At 55.9% G+C, this 25,665-nt stretch overlaps 1 protein-coding gene and 1 pseudogene across 2 annotated transcripts; both read right to left on the minus strand.

Annotated features, from left to right (window-relative positions):
* On the minus strand, nucleotides 1–25,323 carry BCAP31 (B cell receptor associated protein 31). Of its 2 annotated transcripts, none has more exons than XM_065900463.1 (8): nucleotides 25,229–25,323; nucleotides 24,118–24,252; nucleotides 22,556–22,656; nucleotides 18,076–18,223; nucleotides 3,409–3,544; nucleotides 2,412–2,532; nucleotides 1,524–1,624; nucleotides 1–357 (listed from the first exon to the last, which is right to left on the minus strand). In XM_065900463.1, the coding sequence occupies exons 2-8, from the start codon at nucleotides 24,207–24,209 to the stop codon at nucleotides 319–321; spliced, it is 738 nt and encodes a 245-aa protein (XP_065756535.1). In that variant the 5' UTR covers nucleotides 24,210–24,252; nucleotides 25,229–25,323; the 3' UTR covers nucleotides 1–318. The 2 variants fall into 2 exon arrangements, with proteins under 2 accessions (XP_065756535.1, XP_065756534.1); XM_065900462.1 differs by lacking the exon at nucleotides 25,229–25,323 and adding an exon at nucleotides 3,268–3,274 and having other exon boundaries at nucleotides 319–357; nucleotides 2,412–2,528; nucleotides 24,118–24,209.
* LOC136143128 (U6 spliceosomal RNA) lies at nucleotides 19,619–19,717 on the minus strand (annotated as a pseudogene).
* Nucleotides 25,324–25,665: the final 342 nt, after the last annotated feature.

Consider the following 25,665-nt stretch of genomic DNA (forward strand, 5'->3'; position numbering starts at 1 on the left):
ACACAACACAACAACATTTATTTTGCCCCAAGAGAAATTCTACTCTTCCTGCTCCACCTGCCCTCCTGCAGGACCAGAGAAAAGGGGCCTTGGAGCCCCGAGCATCAATGCGCAACACGAAGGGGCTTAACCCAGCGGGAAGCAAGACCTGCCGCAGCCTTACTCATCCTGGGTGGGAACTGAGTTCCCTACAGAATGCTGGGAGAGCGTGGAACTGCAAGCGGCATGAGGGAACGGAAGCGGAAGGGAGCGAGCCGAAGTACCGAGGGAGGCCGGGCTCTCGGGAAGCAGCCAGCCATGGGCGGGGAGCAGGGGCCCTCACTCCTCCTTCTTGTCCGTGGGGCCATCTACCTCCGCCTGCAAAGGGGACAGAAATTGCAAAGCAGTGGGTTGGCAGGCATACTCCTCCCCTTCGCCTTCCAGCCCCTCCACCCCAGAGGCCCAGTGGGGTGCCCCTTTCTGAAGATGCCAGGCGGTCAGATGAGCAAGGGACCCCCCCACCAGCAGCACCTCACAGTCGGCCAGAGTGGGAGTGGCCCCACTCCACGAGGGCTGTAACCCTAACTCCAGCCAGGCGGGGGCGTGGGGCGAGGGGGCGAGGGGAGACAAGTCTCTGCTGTCGCTCTTTTCTCAGAGCCCCAACCCCACAGCACCACCTTCTCCTGGGCCTCACTCACACCCACCCTCGTGCCCACGGCTGCCTCCGAACTTGAGCCCCTTCCAAGTCCCAGTTCAGGCTCTTCCCAACTCTGCACACCTTCCACAGGTCCTGCCAGTGAGCCCGCCCTGCACTGAAGCTGTTGGTCCCCCTTTGGGGGCTGGGCCCTCCTTCTCCACCTTCCACGGTGCCCAAACTCAGGACGCCAAGCACTGAATCAAACCATCAGAACTTAGGGGTGTTTTCCTAGCCCTTATGCCCAATTTCCAGGCCACCTGAGCTTCCAGACGCAGGTAGTCTGGGGACTCAGACCGGGCCTGCGGGCGGAGGTGGTGGCAATGACTCGGACCTACTGGGTGGGAGCTGGCTGTGATGTCCCCAGCTCTCGGCCTCACATCACCCCGCAGCCCCTACAGAGGGAAGGCCAGCAGCCAGCAGTGGAATTTCCCCTGCACGTCTCTGGCCGGTACTTGATGGGGCCCTTCAGTAAACCACACCATGGACCAGGGGTACGTGTAAGGGAAGGAGCTCTTCTCAAGGGCACTGATGCTGGGCACGAGGCTGGGCAGGCCCACAATGCAGAGGGCTGACCCGACTGCCAAGGCGACCTTAGTAAGTGGCTGCCATCTGCCAGGCCACACCCCTCCTGCTCCAGAAGGGGTTCCGGCTGTTGGGCCCATGCTGGCCCCAGACTCAGCAGCAACAAAGGAAAAAAGGGGGACTGGGAGAGAAAGCAGCCAGCTTGCTGCTGAGGCCTCTCGAAGGGGACACGTTGGCCCTGAGGCTAAGGGAGTGGGAGGCCTGCTCTGCACCTGCGCAGGGTGTGGGGGGCTCGGTTCCAACAGAGCAAGCTGAGCGTGCTGACCTGCAACTTCGCGTGCTCCTCCAACAGGCGGTCGTACTCCTTGGTCAGGCCCTCAGACTGCTTCCGCATGGCCAGAGCCTCATTTTCAGCTTTCTCCAGTTCTGGGGATGATGCAAGTGGTGAAGGAAGGAAAATTAAAAGATGAGGATTAGGGAGAAAAACACCATTTGCTGTAGACAGCAGATGCAGCCGCCCCAAATCTGTCCCCAGTGAGGGTGTCTGGGAGACCACTCCTCTCAAGAAAGCTCCTCTGCCAGCTGCCTCGAAAGCCTCCAAAAGTGGGGAAGGGCTGGCCAACAAAGCTGGGACAAGTAGAAGAACACCGAGGATCGGCCCCCAACCCCTTTAATGGAGGGGTTGCATGGCTCAGCAGGGGTGACCGCAGGGAGGCTGACAGCATGGGGCAAACATCTTGGAAAGGTTGGGGGTAAGAGCAGGAGGCAGGGAGCAGAACCCCAGCCTCAAAGCTGAGAACGAGAGGTGTGTCGAGAGAGGCCTTCAGGAAGGGAGCAGATGGGAACATCTCAAGCAGCTCTGATGCAGCCTTTCCTTCCCCACCCACCAGGCCCCTGGTGACAAGGCACACAGCGCCACTCCCCATGCCTGGTGCTGGATGAGATGCTCCGGAGTTAGCCCATGGGCCTCTGGGGTTCCTGGGCCCTCCTCGGTTGGACCCTGAGTGCACTGCTAAACCACTAAGCCCCACCGGCTGGGGCCAAGCCCGGCTGCGTTTGGGCTGGACGAGCAGGGAGCCATTCGTTTGTTTTCACGCAGCTCCTGAGCCTGCGTGTGAGCTTGTTATTAATACTTTGGCAAGAGAGGTGTGGCAGCCACCGGCAGAGGCTCCCGAGCTCTGGGGGCCGCGGGCAACCCGACGACAGTGCTCACTTTGCTTGTTGACAGCCAGCTCGTCCTTCAGCCTCTGCAGATCAGCCTTCAGGCTCCTGTTCTCTTCCTCCACCTTCACTTCAGCGTCCCTGCCATCCAACTTGACTCCACCGGCAGCTTCCTAGGAACAGTGCCAAGGGCCTGGGTTACTCAGGAGGGAGGAGGGAGGAGGGAGGGAGGGAAGGAGTCCAGCTCCGTCCTCCCCACTGAGCTGTGATTCCTCAAGCTGCCCTGGGCACTTGCCCCTTCGGAAATGTCAGCACAGAACTGGGCCACTGCTTGTTCCCAGCCACCAGGCGAAGCCCAGGCCAGCAGGGCCACCTGCTACAGCTCCCAAGCCACACGCCCTGCCTGCCCTGGCCCCCAGCCCTGCCTCCTTTCTCGGCAGCTCCTCCAAGTTGACCGGTCCATCCAACGACTCCATTTGCTGTCGTCTGGGGATTGCTGCCAGTGACCCCCAACTGACCAATGCCATCGCTTCCTCTCCCCAAGCTCCACAGCTCACTCCAGCCGAGGAGCCCCCAACTCACCCCTGCCCATCCAACTCTATCCTGCCTACGAATCCAAGTCCATCCGTCTCCTTCCCAGCTTGGCTCACACCTCACCTCCTCTGACAAGCCTTCTAGGACTGCCCCGCCTCGTCCCCAGATGATAGCAATCCTCAGGGGACCAACACTGGTCCTATGCTATCTTGTGTTCTTCTGTGCTAACTTGCCCAATGTGCACAGCACAGGGCTCGGCTCCTTAGGGAGTCAGTTTATCAGGGAAGAGTCTGGCCTGGATGCACAGCGGGTAGAGGCAAGAGAGCAGCAAGGGCGCCCCCCTTCCCATCGCGTCCCCCAGACCCCTCCAGTACCCACCCCCTTCGTCCCTCCACCCAACTCCTCCGCTTTTCAGACAACAGCAGTGTTGCACGTTTCCCAGCCTGATAGGCTAACGGCAGCTGCTGTGGCCCATGAAGAATGTCACGTGGGGGGGTCGGGAAGGCCAAACTCACCTTCTTTAGCTGGTCATTCTCTTCCATGTACTTCTTGGCCGCTTCACTAGCGCTCTCTGCCTGCTTTTTAAAGGCTTCATTGGAGGCCAGCAGCGTGGCCTGCTGGGAGATAAGAGTCACCAGGCGTCTAAGCAAGCTGTAATTGTTTACAAAAAGAAGGGAGAAGTGAGCAAAAGAAAGAGGGAAAGATGGCTAGCATGAACTTCTTTCGTTTGCTCCCACCCCACACCTGCCTGCAGCCTAGACCTGTCCTTCTGGATTGCCAGGAAGGCAAAGCAAAACACACCGGCAACGTGAGGGGAAAGATGGAGCCAGGAGCTGTCCTCTGCCACCAGAAGGATTACTAGTGCCCCCAAAAGGCCGCTCACAGCCCTGGGGCTCTCCTCCAGCCCAGAAGGCACAGGAAGCAGGAGCCTGATAGGACACAAGGGGCCACGCCTAGATACAGCCTAAAGGCCTAGAACCCGGCACTTTACAGGGCAGGGCCTTGACGTGTCAAAGCAGCCATGCTGCCACCTTCCTCGCTGCAAGGCTGGGCTCGCCTTGATAAACAAGGGCAGCCCAGGACTTCCCTGGTGGTCCAGTGGTTAAGACTCCGTGCTTCCAATGCAGGGGGCGTGGATTTGATCCCTGGTTGGGGAACTAAGATCCCACATGCCATGCAGCAAAACAAACAAACACACCATACAAGAGCGGCCAGTGCTGCGGGGGCTTCCAAAGGGCCGGCCGAATCCTCCAGCCCACCTTGTGAGACAGTTGCTACTACTGCCCCCGCTTCACAGAGGGGATATGGAGGCTCAGCATGCTGAAGCAATCGGTCAAGAGCCAGAAACGAATGTGGCTGGAATCCGCACTCCTGCCTGTCTGACCCCAAGGCCTGAGCTGCCAACCACTACATGTTCTCGATTTCCAGGGAACCACCAGCTGGGCCAAATGAGAGAGATGGAAAAAACCCTTCTCTCCTCACCCCCTTCCCAAATGCAGTCTACAGGCAGCTGCCAGACCACACCTGTTAGAAAACATCACCACCTTGAGGTTTCCCCAGGCAAGGGGGACAGAAAATGAAAAATCAGGGCCCAGGCACACATCTCAGGTTCAGGCCAGCCACGAGAGGCAAGCACGTGGCAGCTGAGCACACGCTGCTCCATTTCCCGACAGCCACCCTGCCCTGAGATGTTAGCTGGCAGAAGAGAGGATGGGAGGACTCAGAGTGGGGGGCAGGGGGGGCACTTCCCCACATGCCTGGGACGGGCCTGGCCAGCCACTGCCCCGAGGAGGGTGCAGGATAGGCAGGCCCCGGGGACGAGGGGAGGACTCAGCCTGTCCAGGGTGTTTCCACAACCAAGTGCTCGCTCAGAGGAGACAAAGCAGCTGAAGCCGCCTGCTCCGAGCCGTCTTCTCTGGCCTTTGCAGGGCTCTCGTGGACACCTGCTGCTCATGAGGCCCGAGGGGACGAGGGGACTAGGGAGGGATGGGAGAGCAAACAAGGCGCCCAGCTCTCCCTGGCCAGGCCCTGGCAGAGCCTCAGCTGGGAATGAGCCCTGATGGGGAGCGGCTCGCAGGGGCTGTGAGGCACCCATCACGCTTCCTGGTTTAGGGAGCGGCTCCAGGGGCCCCTGTCAGGACCGGGAGAGCCAGGCTACTGGTTCCTGGCAGGAAGGGAGAGTTTCCAGTGACATGTGCTCTCTAAAATTAGCGACCAAGACCTCGTGGCCCAGGGCTCAGGTTTCCCTGTCTCAGCCGCAACTGCCCACCAGCCTGCCCCCCACCGGGCTGAAGCCCTGGAGGTGGAGGGGGCTCCCGAGTGCCCCAGGAGCCAGAGAGAAGCAACGTGCCTGAGTCACACAGGCAGAGTGGCAGTCACTGGGGGAGCCCAGAAAGAAAGGCAAGTCTGACTAAGCCCCAAGCTCGCAAGCACAGGGCGCTCAGGCAGCTCTGAGCAGATCCTGACGACGTGGAGGAGGCTGCTCCTCCCAGCCGGAGACTGGGTTGGGGGGGAGGGCACATGTGCCACCTGGCAGACCCAGCCAGCAAAGATGGAGCAGGCAAGCCCAAAGGTGACGCTCCCCCTTCGCCTGCCCCCCCCCCGCCCCGACGAGGCTGGGCAGGCGGCTGACATGGGGCAGGACTCCAGCAGCACTATGAGCCACCACAGCTGTCGCCCCGGTTACCCAGGGAGGCGAGGCCCAGGATGGTGGTGGCAGCGAGGACCACAGCAGTACAGCAGGGGCCGAGCTCTTCTCGGTGCCGTCCCAGCCCATCCCCACTTATGGAGAACCAGGGTTGCCAACAAGAGCCCGGGCAAACAAGCAGTACCCAGCGCCAAGAGCTGTCCAGGGGGCCTCCTGCCACCTCAACCCGCTCAGCCCCCTGCCCGCCCTCAGGGTCTCCCCCTCAGTGCAGGGCAAGAGCGTCTAGGGTAGATGCCCCTCCCCGACCACGTGTCTTTCACACCATCCATCCCCTTCCTCTCCCTTCCTGTTAGACCTGTTCCTCCAACCCAGCCCCAGACGATTCTGGGTAATTCCTCCCTCCAGGAACCTCGCCCCTCAAGGCTCTGCCTCCCACCAGCCCAAGCCCCTCCTCTCTTCCTCCATTCCTCAACCAACACCAACCTATATCCTGCCCTGGCCATGCCACCAGCATGATCACCGGTGCCCTAACCGCCCAATCCAAGGAGCACCCTGGAGTCCTTGGGGCACTCGCTCTGTAGCACTTGTCACAGCTGACGGGTCGGGTCACCCCCTTGGAACTCTCCCCTACCCTTGCCTCAAGCAACCCTCACCGCCCACCAATCCCACCCCTGACAGGGGTTTATCTCAGCCAGATCCTGACACCCAGCTGCCGACTCACCGGTGGCTCCTGCGTGTCCCCGAGACACGCCTGACTCAGCCCATCCATGACAGGCCAACTGCTCCTGCACCGCGCTATGGTGGACACCGTCACTGAGCTACCCAAGCTCTTGGGCCTGCACGCCACCTTGGGCCCCAGTCATCCCTGTGGCCTCACTGCTTCTTTCCTGGGTGACTTTAATAGCTCCTAAGTGGCCTCCTCCCTACCCTCCACCATACAGCTTTGTAATCCATGCCCCCAAGGAAAGCCAGTGAGCTTTCTCCAAGACAATCTGATCATGTCACTCCTCTGCTTCCATCCCTCTGACGCACGCCCACTGTTCTGGCTGGCACACAGCCCTCTGCGAGCTGGCTCTTGTCCCCTCACCACCCGCATGGCCCTCTGCTCTACTAACACCAAACCACTGGCTGCTCTCGAACACGCCAGTCCTCACTTGCCTCATCTCCTGTCACTGCACGTCAGCCCACCAGTCTGCAGGGGTGTCTCCCCTTCTCTTTGAGAACTCTCGCTGATGACTCAAGACCCAGCTCCAGGGGACTTCCCTGGTGGCGCAGTGGTTAAGAATCCGCCTGCCAATGCAGGGGACACGGGTTCGAGCCCTGGTCCAGGAAGAGCCCACATGCCGTGGAGCAACTGAGCCTGTGCGCCACAACTACTGAGCCTGTGCTCTAGAGCCCACGAGCCACAACTACTGAGCCCGCGTGCTACAACTACTGAAGCCCACGAGCCTAGAGCCTGTGCTCCACAACAAGAGAAGCCACCGCAATGAGAAGCCCGCGCACCATAACAAAGAGGAGTGCCCGCTCACCGCAACTAGAGAAAGCCCACCTACAACAATGAAGACCCAACGCAGCCAAAAATAAATTAAAAATAAATAAAATTTGAAAATAAAAAAGGGGACATTTAAAAAAATCCGCCTGCCAGTGCAGGGGACGTGGGTTCGATCCCTGGTGCGGGAAGATCCCACATGCCGCGGAGCAACGAAGCCCGTGCGCCACAACTACTGAAGCCAGCAAGCCACAACTACTAAATCCCACAAGACACAACTACTGAAGCCCGTGAGCCACAACTACTGAAGTCCACGAGCCACAACTACTGAAGCCCATGCGCCTAGGGCCCGTGCTCCGCGACAAGAGAAGCCACCGCAATGAGAAGCCCGTGCACGCAACGAGTAGCCCCCCGCTCGCCACAACTAGAGAAAAACCCATGTGCAGCAACGATAGACCCAATGCAGCCAAAATAAATAAAGACCTAGCTCCATTACCACTCTCCCCTCAAAGCCTCTCCTGAACCTCCCAGGTCCCCCTTCCACATCTTCCCGCACCAGCCCCTGTGCCCCCTCATCTGGTTGCACGGTTCTTCCTCTCTTCTCCTCCCAATCATCTCCCCGCATCACACTGTCACTTGCTCCTCAACTGGCTGCCCAGCCACAAATGCCTTCAGACCAGGGAATGCACCTTCAACCTCTACACGCCCCCCCCACCTGGTCCACTGGGAAGGGACCCTGCAGATGACTTCCCCCCGTCCCCCATGTGTGTGATGCCACACCTCAGGCCAGGACAGAATGTGAGTCTGGGGCCCTGGCTCTCCCCACACTCAGCCTTCCCTCGGCCCAGCCGCACAGAGGGGGACACAGGCAGACACGGGCGGGGCTTGCCAGTCAGTTGAGCAACAGGGTGACGAGAAACAGCAGCAGGAAGGCGCCATGTCAGACCCGTGTTGATGAGCCAGCCAGGCTTGTGACTGCAGCAGTAGCTGAATAGGCACTTGGGAAAACACTCATCACCAAAGCTGGGGGCAAAGCCCAGTGCCCCGGCCCAAGTCCAAAGGGTGCCCCTGCAGGGCCCCCGGCTAAGCCAAGAGCAGCATTCCCTAGCACGGCCGACCGGGCCTGCCCAGGAGCTGGCCTTCTAGAACTTCTTAGTGCCCCTCACACATTAGGCCCCATGCTCTTGTGCCTGTCCCCAATTCACCCAAGATCCAGCTCCAACACTCCCCGAGAGCCTCCACCCTCTCCCAGACACATCAATGTGCCCTCTTTGTGTCTGTCCCCTCAGTGTTCTGAGTCTCCACCGAGACCCAGGACAGAGCAGGGCATACAGTGGAAGGTGCTGAGCTTCAGAATCTCCAAATCTCAACAGCCCAGAGATGTCAGCCTAGAGAGAAGGCTGACGGACAGCTGTCCCCACTCCTGCTGGCCATCCTCCACCGTGCTCAGCTTCACTGTCCAAGTACTGTTATGCAGGTAACTATTTCTAGCCATTTCTGGACAACAGGTGAGAAGCCACAAGCCGAAGGGATTTCCCAAAGGTTCAGGGCTGATAGAGGGGCCACGGTCTGGGTTAAATGCACCCAGCGACTGGGAGAGAAGTCAGTGCACGAACCGTAAGAGAATCCAGATGTGCCCTTGGCAGACAAACGTCATCCCCAAATACCTGAATTCAACTGGGCTTTCTCGGTAAGATGTTTCTGGACGCTGAGTGGGGCTTTCATGCTTTTATAAAAGGTTGAGTAAACAAGGATCTGCAGGAGAAACAGAGCCAACCATATCAAGCTATGGAGACGTGGTTTCACATGTGCTTTACACCGATCCTGTCTCCCTCCTGTGGGCGAACAGGGGGAGGCAGACTTGGACTTTACAGGAAGTGGGACAAGAGCAAGGAGGAGGGTCCTCCCAAGTCCCAAAAGGAATATTCTATGCTTGTGGCCCCCCCTTGCCAATCCTGCCCACTAGCATTTACCAGGCATCTCCCAGGTGCCACGCCCTCGGGTCACTCAGCCCTCAGGGCCCCGCAGCGAGATAGGTGGGCAGGCAACTCCCCTCACCCTGCTGCCCTGGGGAAGCGGGAAGCTGGTATCACAGCGCCACCTGTTGACTCTCCAGGCTGACTACAGCTCTGCCTCTGGCGCCGCTCCACAGGGTGGCAGGTGGACTCCGGGTGAACTCGGCCCAGCTCGCCAGCAAAAAAACACTGAGGAGGCGGCGGCGCGGCGGCGCGGCGGCGTGGGGAGGTGGCCACCGTGGCGAGGAGCCAAAAGCCAGGTGCTGCCCCAGCAAAAACTTCGGACAAAGCAGACCAGTAATAACAGGGTGGAAGCCGCCCCAGGAAACTCTCACCCTACAGAGTCTGGAGTCATGAAAATAAGGAGGCAGCAGAATGGGAAGAAGGAGAGTTTACTCAGAAAGATCCAGGGAAAATCTTTCAAGGGCTGCCCCCATCCATCTCAGGAGTACATCTCAGCACACACGCTCGGCCTTCCTCTTAGCCCTTGAGTTCGGACAAAATGGGAGGGGGCCAGGGTCGAGGAAAGGCCAAGGCCCTGCAGCAACTCCAGCTTAAGCCCAGGTGGTGCCTATCTACCCTGGGGACAGCAAGGCCAGCTAGAGGGAGAGGGAGCGGGGGCGGGGGGCCCTCTAGAGCTGAAGAGAACCAGCAAACAGGAGCGAGCCTGTCACGTTGCCTTCTTGAAACCAGGGAGCAGAGGGATTCTGTATAAACTGGGGGACAGAGAGCAACCAAAAGAGGCCAGACAACCTAGACAGATGTTCCAGGGCTAAAATATGCTGGTGGCCCCCTGGCTACTTCGAGGGAATGGGAAAGAGGGAGCTGTCGACCCCCAGATGTGCCCCACGTGGTACTCCAGTCTAAAGGCAACAAGGCAGTGTCTCCAGCAGGCGATGGCGATGTGCTGTGGAAAAAGCCCAGGAAATAGGCCTGGCCTGGGCTGGGGAACCAACAAAGCAAAGAACGAGAGGTGGCATTGGCTATGCGGTCCAATACAGAGGCCACCAGAGGTCCTTTCAGTTCAAATAAATTAAAATTACATTAAATGAAAAATCCAGCTCCTCAGTCACACCAGCCCCATTTGTTCACAGCGAGAGTGTCTCCAGCCTGCAGGCAATTGGTCACATGGCACTGGGCTGGAGGAGCCAATCGCCCTTCCCATCTCCAGCCCTGCTCTCCGCTCACCCTACCCTCTGCCTTCAGAGAAAGGGGCCCTCCTGGAACATCAGGCTTCCGATGACCTTGGAATCAGGAAGACTGAACCCCTGTAGTTTGGCACCCTGTCCCCAAAGAGGTCATTCACCATTTGCCTTTAGAGTATGAAGAGAATTCTTCGGCCAAAATCCAGTAGCTGAGCAAACAATCCATATTTTAAAAGAAGCCAACGCGTGTCAGATGGTCTTCCACGGCCTCTTCGTAGCAACTCCCCCCGCATTAACACGGTCCCCCCTTTAACAGAGCCCCCTCCTGGGCCCAGCACCCACAGGACACCAGCACACTAGTAGCTGGGGTGAGTTTGGCTGGGGGAGGGGGGGGACTAGAAATCAACAGACTTATCAAAAAGGCTCTTACCCAGTGCTGAGCTGTGAAGCACTACCGTATTTGTAGTCTTAGAAAATGATGGCAGGGCTTCCCTGGTGGCGCAGTGGTTAAGAATCCGCCTGCCAATGCAGGGGACACGGGTTCGAGCCCTGGTCCGGGAAGATCCCACAGGCCACAGAGCAACGAAGCCCGTGCGCCGCAACTACTGAGCCTGCGCTCTAGAACCCGCGAGCCACAACTACTGAAGCCTGCGCGCCTAGAGCCCGTGCTCCACAACAAGAGAAGCCACCGCAATGAGAAGCCCGCGCACCGCAACGAAGAGTAGCCCCCGCTCGCCGTAACTAGAGAAAGCCCGCGCACTGCAACCATGACCCAATGCAGCCAAAAATAAATACATTAATTAATTTTAAAAAAAAAGAAAGAAAATGATGGCAGCTGATGGATGGATCTTCGGATCAAGAGGAAACAAAGGTCAAAAATCCCTTTACCTGGCCTTCTAAGGTCAGTCCTCCACTTAAATCACTTTATCTTTGGGTAGGCCCCAAGCATCAGATTTTGAAAACCCCTTAGGTTCCCTTATCTAGACACAGATTTAAACAAACAGTAAAAAAGCATAAACAAAACCTGCAAAGTAATCTGGGAAACGTGAGCAATCACTACTGAGTTGGTTACTAAGGAGTTACTGTAAGGTTCTTGTAATAAGCAAGATGCTAGTATGCTTATGGTCTTTTAATAAAGTCCCTCTCTTTTCAAAGCGATAATCCAAAATATTATTTTGCCTGTAAACATAATATTTGGGATTGGTTTCAAAATAATCCAGAGAATAATGGGGAAGGGGGCAATCAAATGAGACTGGCCAGGGAGACACTCATGTTGAAGCTGAGTGACACCACAGAGGGTTGGCTCTTCTATGCTGCCTCCAGTGCTGAGAACCGGATGCCCAGGGCCCTGAGGATTCCTTGGCTTGGCTGCCTCCAACCCTTATTTGGCCTCTCCCTGGGGCAGCCCTCCCCCCGGGGCAGCCCTCCCCCCACCCTCTGCTCTGGCTGCAGTACCCGTCCTCTCTGTCCTTCTGTCCCACTCTGCTCTCCCACCCCCACTCTCCCCACCCTGTGCCCAGCCTGGAATGTAAGACCCCTGAAGGCCAACACCAGCTTTCTCTTCAACTCCCTACCTAGGCCCAGCACAGCCTACCACACGAGTGGGAAAAATCCCACGAAACTCTCTCACTACTTGGGGTGATACCGGTAACAACTACCATTTATTAAGCACTCCCCACGTGCCAGGCATGATGCTGAGAACATAACCCAAGTCACCTCCACCCTCACACCAAGTGCTCGAAAGAGGCATCCTCAACCCCTGCGCAACAGGTAAGGAAAAAGGCTCCGGAGAGTTAAGTGACTTACCCGAGATCACACAGCTAGACAGCAACAGACCCAGAATCCAAACCCAGCCAGTTCCAAAGTCCACTCTCACTACGCCCATCTGTCTCTCAGGACCACCATGGGCTGTTATACTCCCTTGGGCAAGGGAAGAAAGCGCCCCGTGGCCACTGCAGGCGGCAGAGCCCAGGCTGGACGTTCATCCCCGCCTGCTGGGCCCACGTGGCCTCCGTGGACACGCCATCAACACAAGCCCCAGCGGCCGCCTGGGCACCAACTATGTGCAGAGCTGAGCGCTGGCAGCAGGCAGGGCTGACCCAAAAGCAAAGAAAGCAGAGCAGAACGTCCCGCCCACCCCAGAGGGTCTGGATGGATTCCGCCCCACCAGCAGTTTAAAGGGCACGATCACCTTCCAGGAGACAACCCAGCCCCCAAGTCACTGGCGGTTAAGCAGAGGAACTTTGTAGCAAAGCACGGGCAGCTCCATCTGGACTGACTGTGGTGACACAACCCAGCCCCCGAGAGGTAGGCAGAAAACAAGAGCTAACTGTGGACCAAGTTCAGGTCACTACAGATCGAGGGGCCTCACGCACAACGGTGGACCTTCCTGGGTCTGGATGGCGACCACTACTTGGGTCCTGACCAGTAACATTTTAGCAAAGGCGGAGAAAACAGAGCACTGCTCTCAGAACATGCAAAACTCAGCCCAGCAAGAGCTGCTGTGCAGCCACACCTGTAGCTCAACAGGGATGCCGGCCAGAGGCGCTCCCAGAGCAGGGAAGTAGGCACTAAGGCAACGGATGGGCAAGAGCACGCGAGACAGAGCCCGCGCTGCCGAGTCCACGCTAAATGGTGCCCTGCGCCACACCCATCACAGACCAGAGGCCCGCTACGCAGTGCTGGGACCAACGGCATCCACATCCACATCCTCGGGGCACCCAGACACGTGTCTTCACGAGCACCGCCCCCACCCCCGGCGTTCCTGCTGCCAGAGCTCAGGAGACCTGAAGAGTTGGGCATCCAATCTAAAACACTCGACACAGCAGTTCGATGAGTTCAACCTGGACACGGGCCTGAAGCTGTCCCTGTGTGCCCAGGACACTCCATTCAGTCCCTAAGGTGAAGGTGGCACAGAGCCAACCAGACTAAAGGGGGTGAGCCCAGGTCCCCACGATACCCTCACAGGCCGCTGGGGCCCTTGAAGGACAGCTCTGTAGGCCAGCCCACAGCAAAGCACGGGCCTTGCATGGCAGAATCAGGAGGGAAGGCCCAAATAAGCATGAAGAGGAGGTCTTGGCTAGACCAGCAGACAAGAGTTAGGGGGTTCCAGGCAGAGGCCACAGAAATACTCAGGGAAGGGGACCCACGAGGCTGGTTCACGACACGGGGCAGCCGAAGCAGAGACTGCAGAGGGCTGCAGGATGTAGGTTTCAAGCCTTGATGCCAAAGGTGCTCTGAAGGCACTGGAAGCAGGGGGTGGTGGAGTCGGTTTTACATGCCAGAAAGGTCACCTGGCTGGGGCAGGGGCAGGGTGGACAGGCTGGGAGACCAAAGCCGGCGGCAGGAAGCCTACTCGGGATGATGCAGCCCCACTGCGGCAGCACTTCCCCGGGTAGCGAGGAAGAGAGGCTCAGGAGGTGAGATCCCTGGCTGTGGAGTGGGGACAGAGTTTCAGTTTTGAAGATGAAGAGTTCTGGAGGCTGCCTGTACAACAGTGCGTACGGGCCCAACACTACTGAGCTGTACACTTAAAAATGGTTCAGATGGCCAGTTTGATGGTAATGCATTTTACTGCAATTAAAAAAAGGAAAACACAGGAGCAGGGGATCACATGGGACAAAAAAAAGAGGCAGAGCACCCCCAGGCTTCTGAGTAGAGACAGCTGTTCTCAGACTTTGGGGCCCAGCCCACAGAGAAAGGAGCGTGAGGACATGGGAAGGTAGCAAGCTGCCCCACGTCAGGGCGACCACGAAGCAGATGCAAGACAAAAGCCCAGACCCTGCCCCCCGCGCCTCCCCCAGCAGACTGTTGCAGGGAAGTACAGACTTGTTTAAGGACGTGATGCGTCCTTTAAGCCTGGGGCCCCCGTTTTCAATTATGAGGGCTGCTCAAGGCTCCCCCCAGGTGCTTTTTTTGTTGGCCGCCCTGCACAGCCTGTGGGATCTTAGTTCCCCAATCGGGATTGAACCCGGGCCCTCAGCAGCGAAAGCGCAGAGTCCTAACCACTGGGCAGCTAGGGAATTCTCCCCCAATGTGCTCTTGACCCCAGCCCCATGAGGAACCAGCGCCACCCCCAGCCTCTCTTCTGAGCATTGCTCTGTGCCTCTGTGGTCCCCTCACCCACTAACCTGCTGTCTCTCCCCCAGTCTTGCCTCTCCCTGCATCTGCTTTCATTCCCCTCCATCTCACTTCCAGGGAGCGGCCAGCACCTCCCTGTCGCCCATTCCTCGACCCCTCGGTGCAGTCATCCCCCCCCTCTCCCCCGGCTTCTTCGTTCCTTCCAGCAGGCCTCACCGGCTCCCTTCCTTCCACGCGGGTGGGTGTGCAGCCTTCCTCCGGGTTCTGCCACAGCTGCCACTCTGTGGGCGCCCACAGGAGAACCCACCACCACCTCAACCTCAGAGGCTTGGCATCCTCACTAGTTCCTCCCCTTTCTTCCACCAGCACCTCTGAAACCAGGTTCAGGCCACCAGCATGTCTCAGTTCGGTGACCTCTGACTTGGTCCCCCTGATTGCAGGCTCTCCTGCTCTACTCCACCCCAGGCACCAAGTATGAACACCCAACTCTGACCATGGCGCAGCGCCACTGGAAAAACTCAGTGCTCTACCACACAGAGTTCGGGTACAAACTCTGAAACTGGCATTCAAAACCCTCCACCCTCTCTGGCCACTCCTGACCCATCCACCCTGATCCACGTGCTCTTTTCCAAACAGCCTACGGGGGTTCAGGGACTGAGTCAGTACCTGCAAGTGAGACCTGCACAAATACAGATGAGAAAGAGACAGACAGTAAGAGGGTCAGAGACACTTTGAAGAGTATCAGGCAGTCTAGCTAAGAGGCATGCGAAGTGACAATTGAGAGGGGTTTTCCCTGTTTACGATACCAGAAAAATGGGGAGATCGGCCTGATGTTCACCAGCGGGGAACTGGTAGACACCTAAGAATGCTGGCAACAGATGGGTTGTCCTAGAACAATGTTAATGACAAACTCAGTGGAAGACCCATGTTCCCACGTGGTAGTTACAGCTTGACCCTGTTTTGAAGAAGCATGTGGCTGCTGAGGTCCCATCACTTTACGTCTGAATTCTCAGCTCTGCTCATGACTAGTTCTGGGAACTGGGGTCTCTGAACCTCAGCTGTTTCTTCGCAGAGCTACTATAAAAATTAACGTGTGCTTGGCACACTGAACGCTTACCAAGTGGTAGCTGCTATTAGGCACAGAAAAGTCTAGAAAAATATTTAACAAACGTATGTGTCAACAGTGGTTATGACAGCATTTCACAGGATGTATTTTCTCATTTGTTTATTTAAAGCCTCAACTTCCTCCAAAGGTTTTATACTACCAGATTACTTAATAATCCTCAGATGTACAAATGGAGCTAAGAGATTAAAGTCGTTGGACTCCTAAAACTTAGACTAGTAAGACTGATGTACAGATCGTGTACTTGATCCAGGCACCTTCCTACCAAAATCCAGGGGAAAAAAGCAGCCCGCTATCCAGTCTACGGTCTGAGGCAGGCTATACACCAATCATCTGGCACCAATTGCTCACTCCAATGCACACCAGCTGGCCTCTGAACAGAGGGTCGGAACTCGGCGTGAGCTGGGGCTGGCCACTTAGAACCTGTGCAACTCAGGCCGCTGCATCTCTCTTGGGCTGCCCTTTTCCATTTATAAAGGCCCACTGAATTATGAAGGATTATTAAAGTCCTTACTGACTTCAAGCAGAACCAGAACCCAAACAGCTCACACGCACACAGGCGAGGCCACCTGGCCATCCAGTCTTCAAGGTAAGCTTTTGGTTTTTTTCTTTCTTTTTTTCTTTTTGGCCATGCTGCGTGGCTTGTGGGAATCTTAGTTCCCTGACCAGGGATTGAAACCAGGCCCTCGGCAGTGGAAGCGCAGAGTCCTAACCACTGGACGGCCAGAGAATTCACACGTAATCCTTTTTCTTCTTGGATGGTTAATGTCATGCAAACAGAGAAGTTCCTCAAGGGCCACAGCCGCCATACAGGATCTGACCCCTAGACTAGGGAGGAGTATATCATCTCAGAAAATTCTAGAAACAATTAAACAGCTCATTTGTGGGCAGCTGTTGAATCCACACTGATCCTTGGGGTCACGGTTTCCTTTTCTAAGAAGTCACACAAGACCAACCTCACATCCTTTTTTTGATCAGCTACTGGCCAGGAGGGACACGGGAGGGTATGGCAGACACAGCAAGCTAAGATGGACAGGCAACAGATGTATGGCTGCTGGAACAACCAGGCCCAAGAAGTTACTATGCCCGACATGTTTTAAAGGGAATTCGATGAAGCCTTCCTTACACGCCTGTCAAATGGAGAGGCCAGAGCAAAGCGAGGGAGGCAGCTGGCACGACAGAGCACAGAGTGGGGTTGTGAGGGAGCACGGGACCTGTGGGCCCAAATCTCACTCTCCTCTCTCAGTCTCTGCACGGCCCTTCAGAAACAGCCGAGGTATAAATGAGAACTGCTCTTCTTTGAATTCACCTGTTTGGGTTAGGAGACTGCCAACTACTCTGTACCCTGACGGTGGTGGTGGTGTTATCCTACTCTGCATTTGTCAAACACTCACAGAACCAGATGCCCGTTTGTGCTATACGTCAATTTTTTAAAGTCAACTGCAGGGATTAAGCTGGAACACCTCGCTTCACAGTGTCGCAGAGAGGACAGAGCTGAGCACACACTCACTCGTCTGGTACACCTGGCTACCCACTGTCCCCTGGCCTTGTCAGATAATACCTGCCCTGGAGATCTCCTTCTGGAAGAGATCACAAAAGCAGAGCAGTCAGGAGAGTCTCAGTCCACAAGATCATACTTCTTTTTTGGAGCTTCCTGAAACCCTAAAATTCTAAGCTACGTGTCCAACTCCTCCCAGCCTTCTCAGTTCCTGACTCTCAGAAGTTGGAAGACAGCAGCCTTGCAGATCACTCCTGTGATCAAATGTATCCTCCTGAAAAGCCCTTTCCAGCTCCACCACCCGGCACTTTCCAACTATGACCCAGAGAGGCCAGGCTCAGCTGAGCAACTGACTTTTTTTCTGAAAAACTGAAACCCAGTCATTCCAATGCCCAAGAATCCATACACTGACCCTACTTCTCAGTAACCTCACGGTAGGCTCTTCCCAATAACTCCGGAAGCCCTTGGCCCCCAGGCTCCAATAGGCCTCATGCTCCTGTGACAGACAGGTCTACATCGGGGAAGGCCCTGGGGACAGGGTCGGTCTCAGCCCCTTCGTGCCATTTCTGCCCACTCTTCTCAGGACAGGACCCCATACCCAAAAAGCCCCTGTTCAACTGGTCCCTTTTTTTTTTTTTTTGGCGGTACGCGGGCCTCTCACTATTGTGGCCTCTCCCGTTGCGGAGCACAGGCCCCGGACGCGCAGGCTCAGCGGCCATGGCTCACGGGCCCAGCCACTCCACGGCATGTCGGATCCTCCCGGACCGGGGCACGAACCCGCGTCCCCTGCATCGGCAGGCGGACTCTCAACCACTGCGCCACCAGGGAAGCCCTCAACTGGTCCCTTTTAAGCTGGGCTCCAAAGAGCCTCTCCCAGAGGAGGGTAACGCTTGTCATTTACTTCACTCTGTGTACAGAAATCGAGCTGGTGATAAGACATTTGTCCTAAAAGAACGTGTTGCAGATTACGGCAGAGCCAGAACGTGGTCTTCTGACCTTCTAGTCAGCCCTCTCCCATCCTCCATGCTGCCTCCGGAGGTCAGGAGAAAAAACAGAGGCCTCTGGGGAAACTGTGTGGTTCCCCTAACACAGAAAGGGCCTCCAGTTCAAGGCCACAGACTGAGGAGGCAAAGTCACGGGCTAGCCCACAGGTCCCTTCACAGTCCCTCAGCCCTCCCCACTCACAAGGACAGCAGCAAGGAAAAGCCAGCAATGTAGAGGTTCCTCTGGGCACGGAAAAGCTTCATGTGGAAGTGTTCCACAGCCCCGGGGTTGTTCTGGAGGTTCACCTTCTCCGTCACGTCATCATACTTTCGGATCTCGCGAAGAGCATCTGTGGCGGAGCAGAGGAGATACGGGCGTTTAGCTCCCGCTCAGACTAGGCTGGCCTGTCCAGGTAAGACAGGCGGCATAAGCTGGGGCAGTCTCGCTTCCCTCGAATCTGTCTCCCCTGCTATCCCCCTTCTATACACACCTCGGGGGATGCCTTGTCAGAAGCGCTGCCCTTGGACCTACTCTCTCCTCCAGCTTTTCTCACGTCACCCCCCGACCCATTCTACCCAGGCCATGAGCCTGCTCTCCGTGTCAAGATGCTCACCGAATCTGAGACGTCGCCAGCAACAGAGGCAGCTCTCCTTTCCCATGGTGCCCCCAATGTTTGGTCCCGTTTATCTCAAACTGGGCTGGTCATGGGCCATCCAACTGATAAGCCGGGGTACTCCTGTTTATGGAAATGCCCGCTAGGGAGGCATGAGCTACCTAGGAGTCAAGACCTGAAGCATGCGTGCTAAAGATGCAAGGGTTTTCACTTCTAAGCTTTATAACCCATTTTATTATTTAAACTCTTTTATTCTGATTACAAAAGAAATTCACACTTATCAAAGGTTCAAACATAGCAGAAATGCAGAAGGAGTAAGAATCCCATAACATAATCACCTCCAGCAGGACCTGCTACATGTGGCCAGCTTAGCTAAAAAGCAGTCATTTTCAGTCCCATTACCTGATGTCATTCTCTTTGCAATACACACATCTGAAATTACCCCAATTACAGGTTTATCGTCCATCTCCCCCAAATTAGACTACAAACGCCATGAGAGCAGAAATCTTTTCTATTACACCCCTAGGGCCTAGCATAGTGCTAGGCACACAGGGGGCACACAAACACCTGCTGAATGGTGAACAGCCTCTGCTCTGGAGAGCTGCTGCTGGCCACACAGCGCTCTGGTTCACCCGTGTATTCACATCTATGTGTTTGTGGAATAGAAATGGAACCATCACACAGGGAGGGGGAAGGGGAAGCTGGGACGAAGTGAGAGAGTGGCATGGACGTATACACACTACCAAAAGTACAACAGCTAGTGGGAAGCAGCCGCATAGCACAGGGAGACCAGCTCAGTGCTTTGTGACCACCTAGGGGGCGGGATGGGGGGGTGTGATAGGGAGGGTGGGAGGGAGACGCAAGAGGGAGGGGATATGGGGATATATGTATACGTATAGCTGATTCACTTTGTTATACAGCAGAAACTAACACAACAATGTAAACCAATTATACTCCAATAAAGATGTTAAAAAAAATAAGAAAAAAAAAAAGAAATGGAACCATCTCATACCTACCGCTTTTCTCCCTCAACCCTGAAATCTCTTTTTCCTTGAGGTACACTGATTTGTAACATTATGTAAGTTTCACGTGTACAACATTTCTACTTTTGTATACCCTACAATGTGCTAAAAAAACATGGAATGCTTCATGAATCTGTGTGCCATCCTTGTGCAGGGGGCATGTTAATCATCTCTTTCCAATTTTAGGATATGTGCTGCCAAAGTGAACATCTGAGACATCTTTTTAAGTCAGTACGTAAAGAGCTACCTAAAGAGGGCTCTTAATGGACCCCCATGGGAGAGGGTTAAGGTATCACTGTATGGCTATTGTCTGGTTCTTAATTTCTGGTTTGAGACTGCTTGTTTTTTAAGCTGATCTTACATTATAAAAATCTGTCCCCCTTTACTGGTGTTTTTGTGTTACATCTGTACCATGAAGCAAGCCCTCTTTCAACACTGTTGGCAGGGATATAAACCAGGACAACAATGTTTTTTTATGGACTGCGTGTTCCTGGCCCCAAAAATTCCTAAGTTGGCATCCTAACCCCCAACCAGATGGTATTAGGAAGACGGGCCCCTGGGAAGTGAGCACGAGGCCCTCGTGAATGGGATTAGTGCCCTTATAAAATAGACCCCAGAGAGCCCCTTTGTCCCTTCTTCCATGTGAGGACATGGCAAGAAGACAGCCACCTATGAACCAGGAAGAGAGCCCTCACCAGACACTGAATCTGCCAGCACCTTAATCTTGGACTTGCTGCCTCCAGAACTTTGAGAAATATATGTCTTTTGTTTAAGCCACTCGGTCTACGGTCTATCGCAGCCCAAACTAAGACATAAAATTTTAAATGTTCATGCCCTTGGGTTCATCCACTCCACCTCTATGAATTTACCTTACAGAAAGATTTGCATATATGTGCAATGATATGAGAATGCCTATAAAGAAGGAATTACAGTATAACCATATGATAAAATACTACCCAATCTTTAAGAAGAAGGAGACTGCTATAAGAAAAAAAGCCTAAGATACAGTAAGTGGAAAAAGCACAATCCAAAACGGTGTGTACTGTGATCTGAATCCAAGCCAAAACGGTATGTACTAGTTTAATAAAGACGGCAGCATAGAAAATGCCTATGGAAACATACCATAAACTTTTAACAATACTTACCTGTGAGACATGGGATTATGGGGGACTTTACCTTTCTAGGTTGAATTTGTGAATTTTTAAAGATGTGTTATTTTGTGATTTAAACAAACAAAAACCATGTTTTCCTACACTGTCTTCTGCATCCAGAAACCCCAGCACCTCCAGGACCACCTCTGGCTGATGGCAGAGAGCAGACCGGGGATGGAGGCGTTGGGCCAAACTAGCCCAAGTCACGCAGCAGAGTGCTGCCCTCTATCTCAGGCCTCCAGCCCAGGGTAGTTGACCCTGGACCCTCATTAAGCCCACTCCCCCAGTGAGATGTGCCCTAGGCCCCTCCCAGTGATGGCTAGGGGCCAGCCAGGCCTGCAGCTTCTAGCTGGTTATGTTATGTCATCAGTATTTGCTACTAGCTAACAACTTATTTAGGTAGGCCTCTCTAGGTTATGCTTCTTACCCTTAGGATAGAAAGCAGCCTATCATCATAGCAGGACGTCTCTCTAGAACATCCAGGTAGTTCCCTGACCCCCAAAAAAGAAGAATGGCACCTTTGCCAACTACTGCCTTCTGCAAAGGGCCCCCCTGGCCCACTCTGCCATACTAGGAGAGTTCGTGGAGTCTGGTTTGCAGAGGGGCAAGGCCCCAAGTGAACACCCTCAGCACGGTCCCTCCCCACCCCAATTCTTGCCCCCAGCCCACACCCAAAAGCAAAAGCACACACACCCAATTCCAAAACCCTGCAGCCTGGCTTTTCCTGCTCACGGGAAGACATGCATAATCCCTACCTGTTCTGGACTCAGAGGCCGCTCAGGGAGAGAACCCTGATTGGAAAGAGCTGCCTCTCGGGGCTTTACCAAGTACTTCAAGAACAGTGAGGTCTGTGCGCAGCTGGCACCCACCCTCCACGGCTGGGAATGGATAGGCTGCACCTCACCTGTTCAGAGGCAGTCCTGCCTGAACCTATCCCATCAGGCCCCGAGACATCAGGAAGGAGACACGCCTAATGCTGCAGCTGGTGGGTGGAGCCCTGCACATTCCCCTGAACTATGGCCCCCTGGCCTCCCACCCCCTGCCACATTTCTGCTGGGGACTCAGGGAGACAGAAGTGCTCTGAGTCTAAGCAGGCATCGCACCTTGGAGACAGGACCACTGTCTATGGCAGAGGTGAGCCAATACTTCGGAGACCAAGCAGGGGGATGTACTGATCACTTACCGCAGCAAAAGGCACATTTAACAGACAGATGAGAGCTATACTGATTCCTCGGGTCTCTGAACAATCATGCCACCACCTGGCCTCAGGCCCCACCCCTGTTCATCTTTCAAGCCTCTGTTGGTGTGTACCTCAATGCACGGTTTATAGAACTTCAGAACTGGAAGGACTTCGAGGAACCTGAAGTCTGACCCAGATCCAGAGAGGTCTGGGATTTGCCCCCTAGATATGCTATCAGACCTCTTGCCCCCCGTATACTTCAGGACATGGCGGCTTCGTTCCCAGCTTGGCTCCCTATCTACTTGGTAGCTCAGTCCCCTATTCGAGGCCTGTTTCAGGCACTGAGGAAGAGAGTGACGCTGCTAAGTGCCCAAGGAGCAGCACTACTTGGACCAAGGTCAGCATGAGCCAGTTAGCTTCTCTTGGTTTCAGCTCTGGAAGGGCGTGAGGAGCTGCCTGAGACATGAGGTGATCATCGCCGGGTACACAAAGGCCGCCGATCAAAGTGAGGGCCCTGCCAGCAGCCAGCATCGTCGTCTTTGTGCCTGAAAGGAGCCTCCTCCCCCAAGAGAAAGACAGGCGCCCTTCAGTGGTCTGTCTCTGAGAAGCCAAAGCTGTACACTGCTTACGGAACATGGCACGGGGCTTTGCAGCAGAGGCTACTTCGGTCAAAGGGTCTAGGTCAGGTAGCTGCCCTCAGCCACAGCTCACTCACCAATGAGCAGCAGCACAAGGATGACAACGAGAACCACAAAGAAGGTGTTGCCATAGGTCACTACCAAGTGCACGAGGCGGGACTTGAAAATCTTCTGCCATCTGTGAAGAAAACAAAAAGGCTAAGGCCTGAAGAGAAAGAACGCACGCCGGGGATCCAGGGCCCTGTGAACAGAAATACAGTTTTGCACTCGTCTCCAACGGCTGAATATCCCATACAGATTCAGCCTCGGCCACTTGCAATTCTCCAATTTATGACATCCATTCAAGAGTGTTAAAAAGAAAAAAAAGATACATGTCCGTGTATAGAAATTTTTAGAAAACCAGTCTTAGACACTGGTAGGCTCTGGGGAGGGAAATGGGAAACTTACTTTCCCCTCTGTAGTATCAAAATGCTTGCCACGTACACATTTCTTTAAACTGTTTTCCCCCGTGACCAATCGTGGTTCACCTAGACTCCCACCACCCTACATTACCATGAAGCAGACCCCAGACCTCTCTTCGTTTCCCTCCATGAATACTTCAGGATACAGCTCTATCAGAGAAGAGCCTTCCAAAATACTAATCACGATGCCATCACCAGACCTCAAAAATATCAACAAGAATCTCTCATCATCAGAACTCCAGAGCCAGAACTCCAAAGTCCAACTGAGACAATTATTTTTAGTTGGTTTGTTTGAATCCTGACAAGATTCTGATTCTGCATTTAGTTGGTAAGTATCTTAAGTCTCTCTTATTCTATAAGCTCCCTCTTCCCTTGCTCTTTTTTCTTTCCCAGTTTATTGTCTGCAGAAACCAGATTGTTTGTCCTACAAAGCTTCCCAGATTGCAGCTCCAAGGGGGCCTCTGTTCTGCATTTCCTGTGAACTGTACGAGGTGACTCAGATCTCGCTTTTGTCAAGAATATTCCTTAAGCAATGTTGTATACTTTCTATCACATCAGAACAGGGCCTACACTTTTTCATTAAAAAAGAGCTTTTAAAAAAATATCCATAAAAACACAGCCTTATCTGTAATGCCCCAATTTAAGTCCAAACGTGTTCATACAGTAAACGTAATTAAAATTAATTTCAAGTTAACTTTCTACAGGTCCTCTGTTCATTGAAAAGAAACATGGCTCCAGCCTTCATAGGCTGAGTAATGCTCATGAGGGCACTACGCAATGCCAGTGAGACTAGTTAAGAGGACAGAAGTCACCGAATCAACAGCAACATGACCCCGTGATGCAAGTTTTGCAGATCCTACAATGCCATCCCCTGAGCGCCAGGGCCCCCGGTGGGGGGGCGGCAGGAGGGCATCATTCCCAGAACCATAACTAGGTCTTCTCCCCTCTGGGACATTCTGAAGACCAGAAGGCAGGGCGCACAGGAAAGGAACTCGGCAAGATGTGACAGAGCAGAACTGTGGGGAAGGTTGGCGATAATCAACACAACCCTTGCCACCCCTACCCCAGACAGGTTCTACCTGTTTCCATCTGGCCTCAGTTCCAGGGCCCACCAACTCTGCAGGCATAAGCTGCGGAGCAACTCTCCCTGGCTCGCCTGCCCGCTCCACGGGCCATACCTTTTGGGAGAAATGAAGGGAATGCAGAGAAGCAGCACAGCGAAGACCTCTGCATAGAGGAAGGTGGCGACTGCAGTCCACTGCAGACTCATCGTGTTGCTAGCAGCTTTCCAACGGGGAGATGTGAGCCTGTTCCTGCGGGAGCACAGAAAAAACAGGAGTCGTGACAGCTGGGCGGCCCCCGCACCCGACCTCAGAGCCTTCCAAGGCCTGGCTGACGCGGGCTCGAGCCCCGGCAGTCTGGGCGCTAACACACCCAGAGCCGCCTTTTCGGACAATTCCTTCCCGGTGCAGTCCGGGAGGCTCCTCCCGCCTGCGGAACCGGGGCAGCGTCTGGAATCGGAAACCCGTGGAGCCCGGAGACCATCCTCGCAGCCCCGCGGGCCCGGGCCCGCCCCCCCGCCCCCCCCACGCCGAGGGGAGCGCTGCGCCAGACGCTCCCGCCCCCCACACCCCAGCCCCCGTCTCCGTAACGCCCTCGCGCTTCCTCCCGAGGCTGCTGCGCCCCCGTCCCCCGGGGAAGCCAAGGGGCCCTGGCGCCCGCGGCCCTCCCATCGGGGCCCACAGAGAACCGGCAGCCCCTCCCGGGGTAGGAGCGGGGCTCCAAGGTCTCCCGACCACTGCGTCCGCCTCCGAAGGGGCGGAAGGGCTCGGGGTACCTCAGAAAGCCCCGGAGAGCGACTCCTAGAGAACGGGAGTCGGGGCCAAGGGCAAACGCGGGTCTCGACCCTGCACCTCACGGCCCCATCCAGAGAAACTTCTAGAAGACCGTCTCCTCAAAAGCCGGAAGAGCCCCTCCCGGCCGCCCGAGTCGGCCACGGCGTCCACCCCGCTCCAGAGAAACCCCGACGTGGCCCCGACCCGGCACGCCCTCCCAAGCCCCACCCCGGCGGCTCCTCCGGATGGACTTGGCCGTCGCCCCCCGCCCCCGGAGACGGCTCCACCCGCCGCCGCTCCCACTTCCCTCTGCCCGGCCCTGGCCTCGCACTCCCAGCTCGGTACTGGCCCCGCGCCCCGGGCCTCGCCGCGCTGCCCGCCGTTCCCCCCCTCGTCGAGGAGCCGGGGCACCTCGGCGACCCCGGAGCCCGGCCGGGAGCGCGGGCTCGCTCACCGAGTTTCCCACAGTCAGCCGTCACGCCCCGTCGCCGCGGAACTCTCCCACCTCAACCTCGGCCCCGCCCCTTCCCCGCAGCCGGAACCGGAAGCACCCGCCGGGTCCCGCCCCGCCCCCAACCGCCGCGAGGCCCCGGAGGCCCCTCCCAAGGCGGTTTTCCGCCCCGCCCCCGAGCCGAGGCTCCGACGCCCAGGACTGGGGAAGAAGCCGCGCCTCAGGCGCACGGGGAGTCGGGGCGAGGCCTTGGCGGGAAGGCGAGGTGCAGCTTCTCTAGCCCGCGCGGTCCTCCCACGTCTCTGTGGTCCGGGGAGGGGGCGGGGCCCAACCGTGGGGCGAGAACGGGGTGGGGCGCCCTGGCTCCGCCTCCCACCCCTCCTCCGCCTCCTCCCCTTCCCCCGAGTTCCCCCTGGGGGAGAGTGGGTGGGTAGGTGGGG

Source organism: Phocoena phocoena, chromosome X (genome assembly GCF_963924675.1).
Source record: "Phocoena phocoena chromosome X, mPhoPho1.1, whole genome shotgun sequence".
Lineage (NCBI taxonomy): Eukaryota > Metazoa > Chordata > Mammalia > Artiodactyla > Phocoenidae > Phocoena > Phocoena phocoena.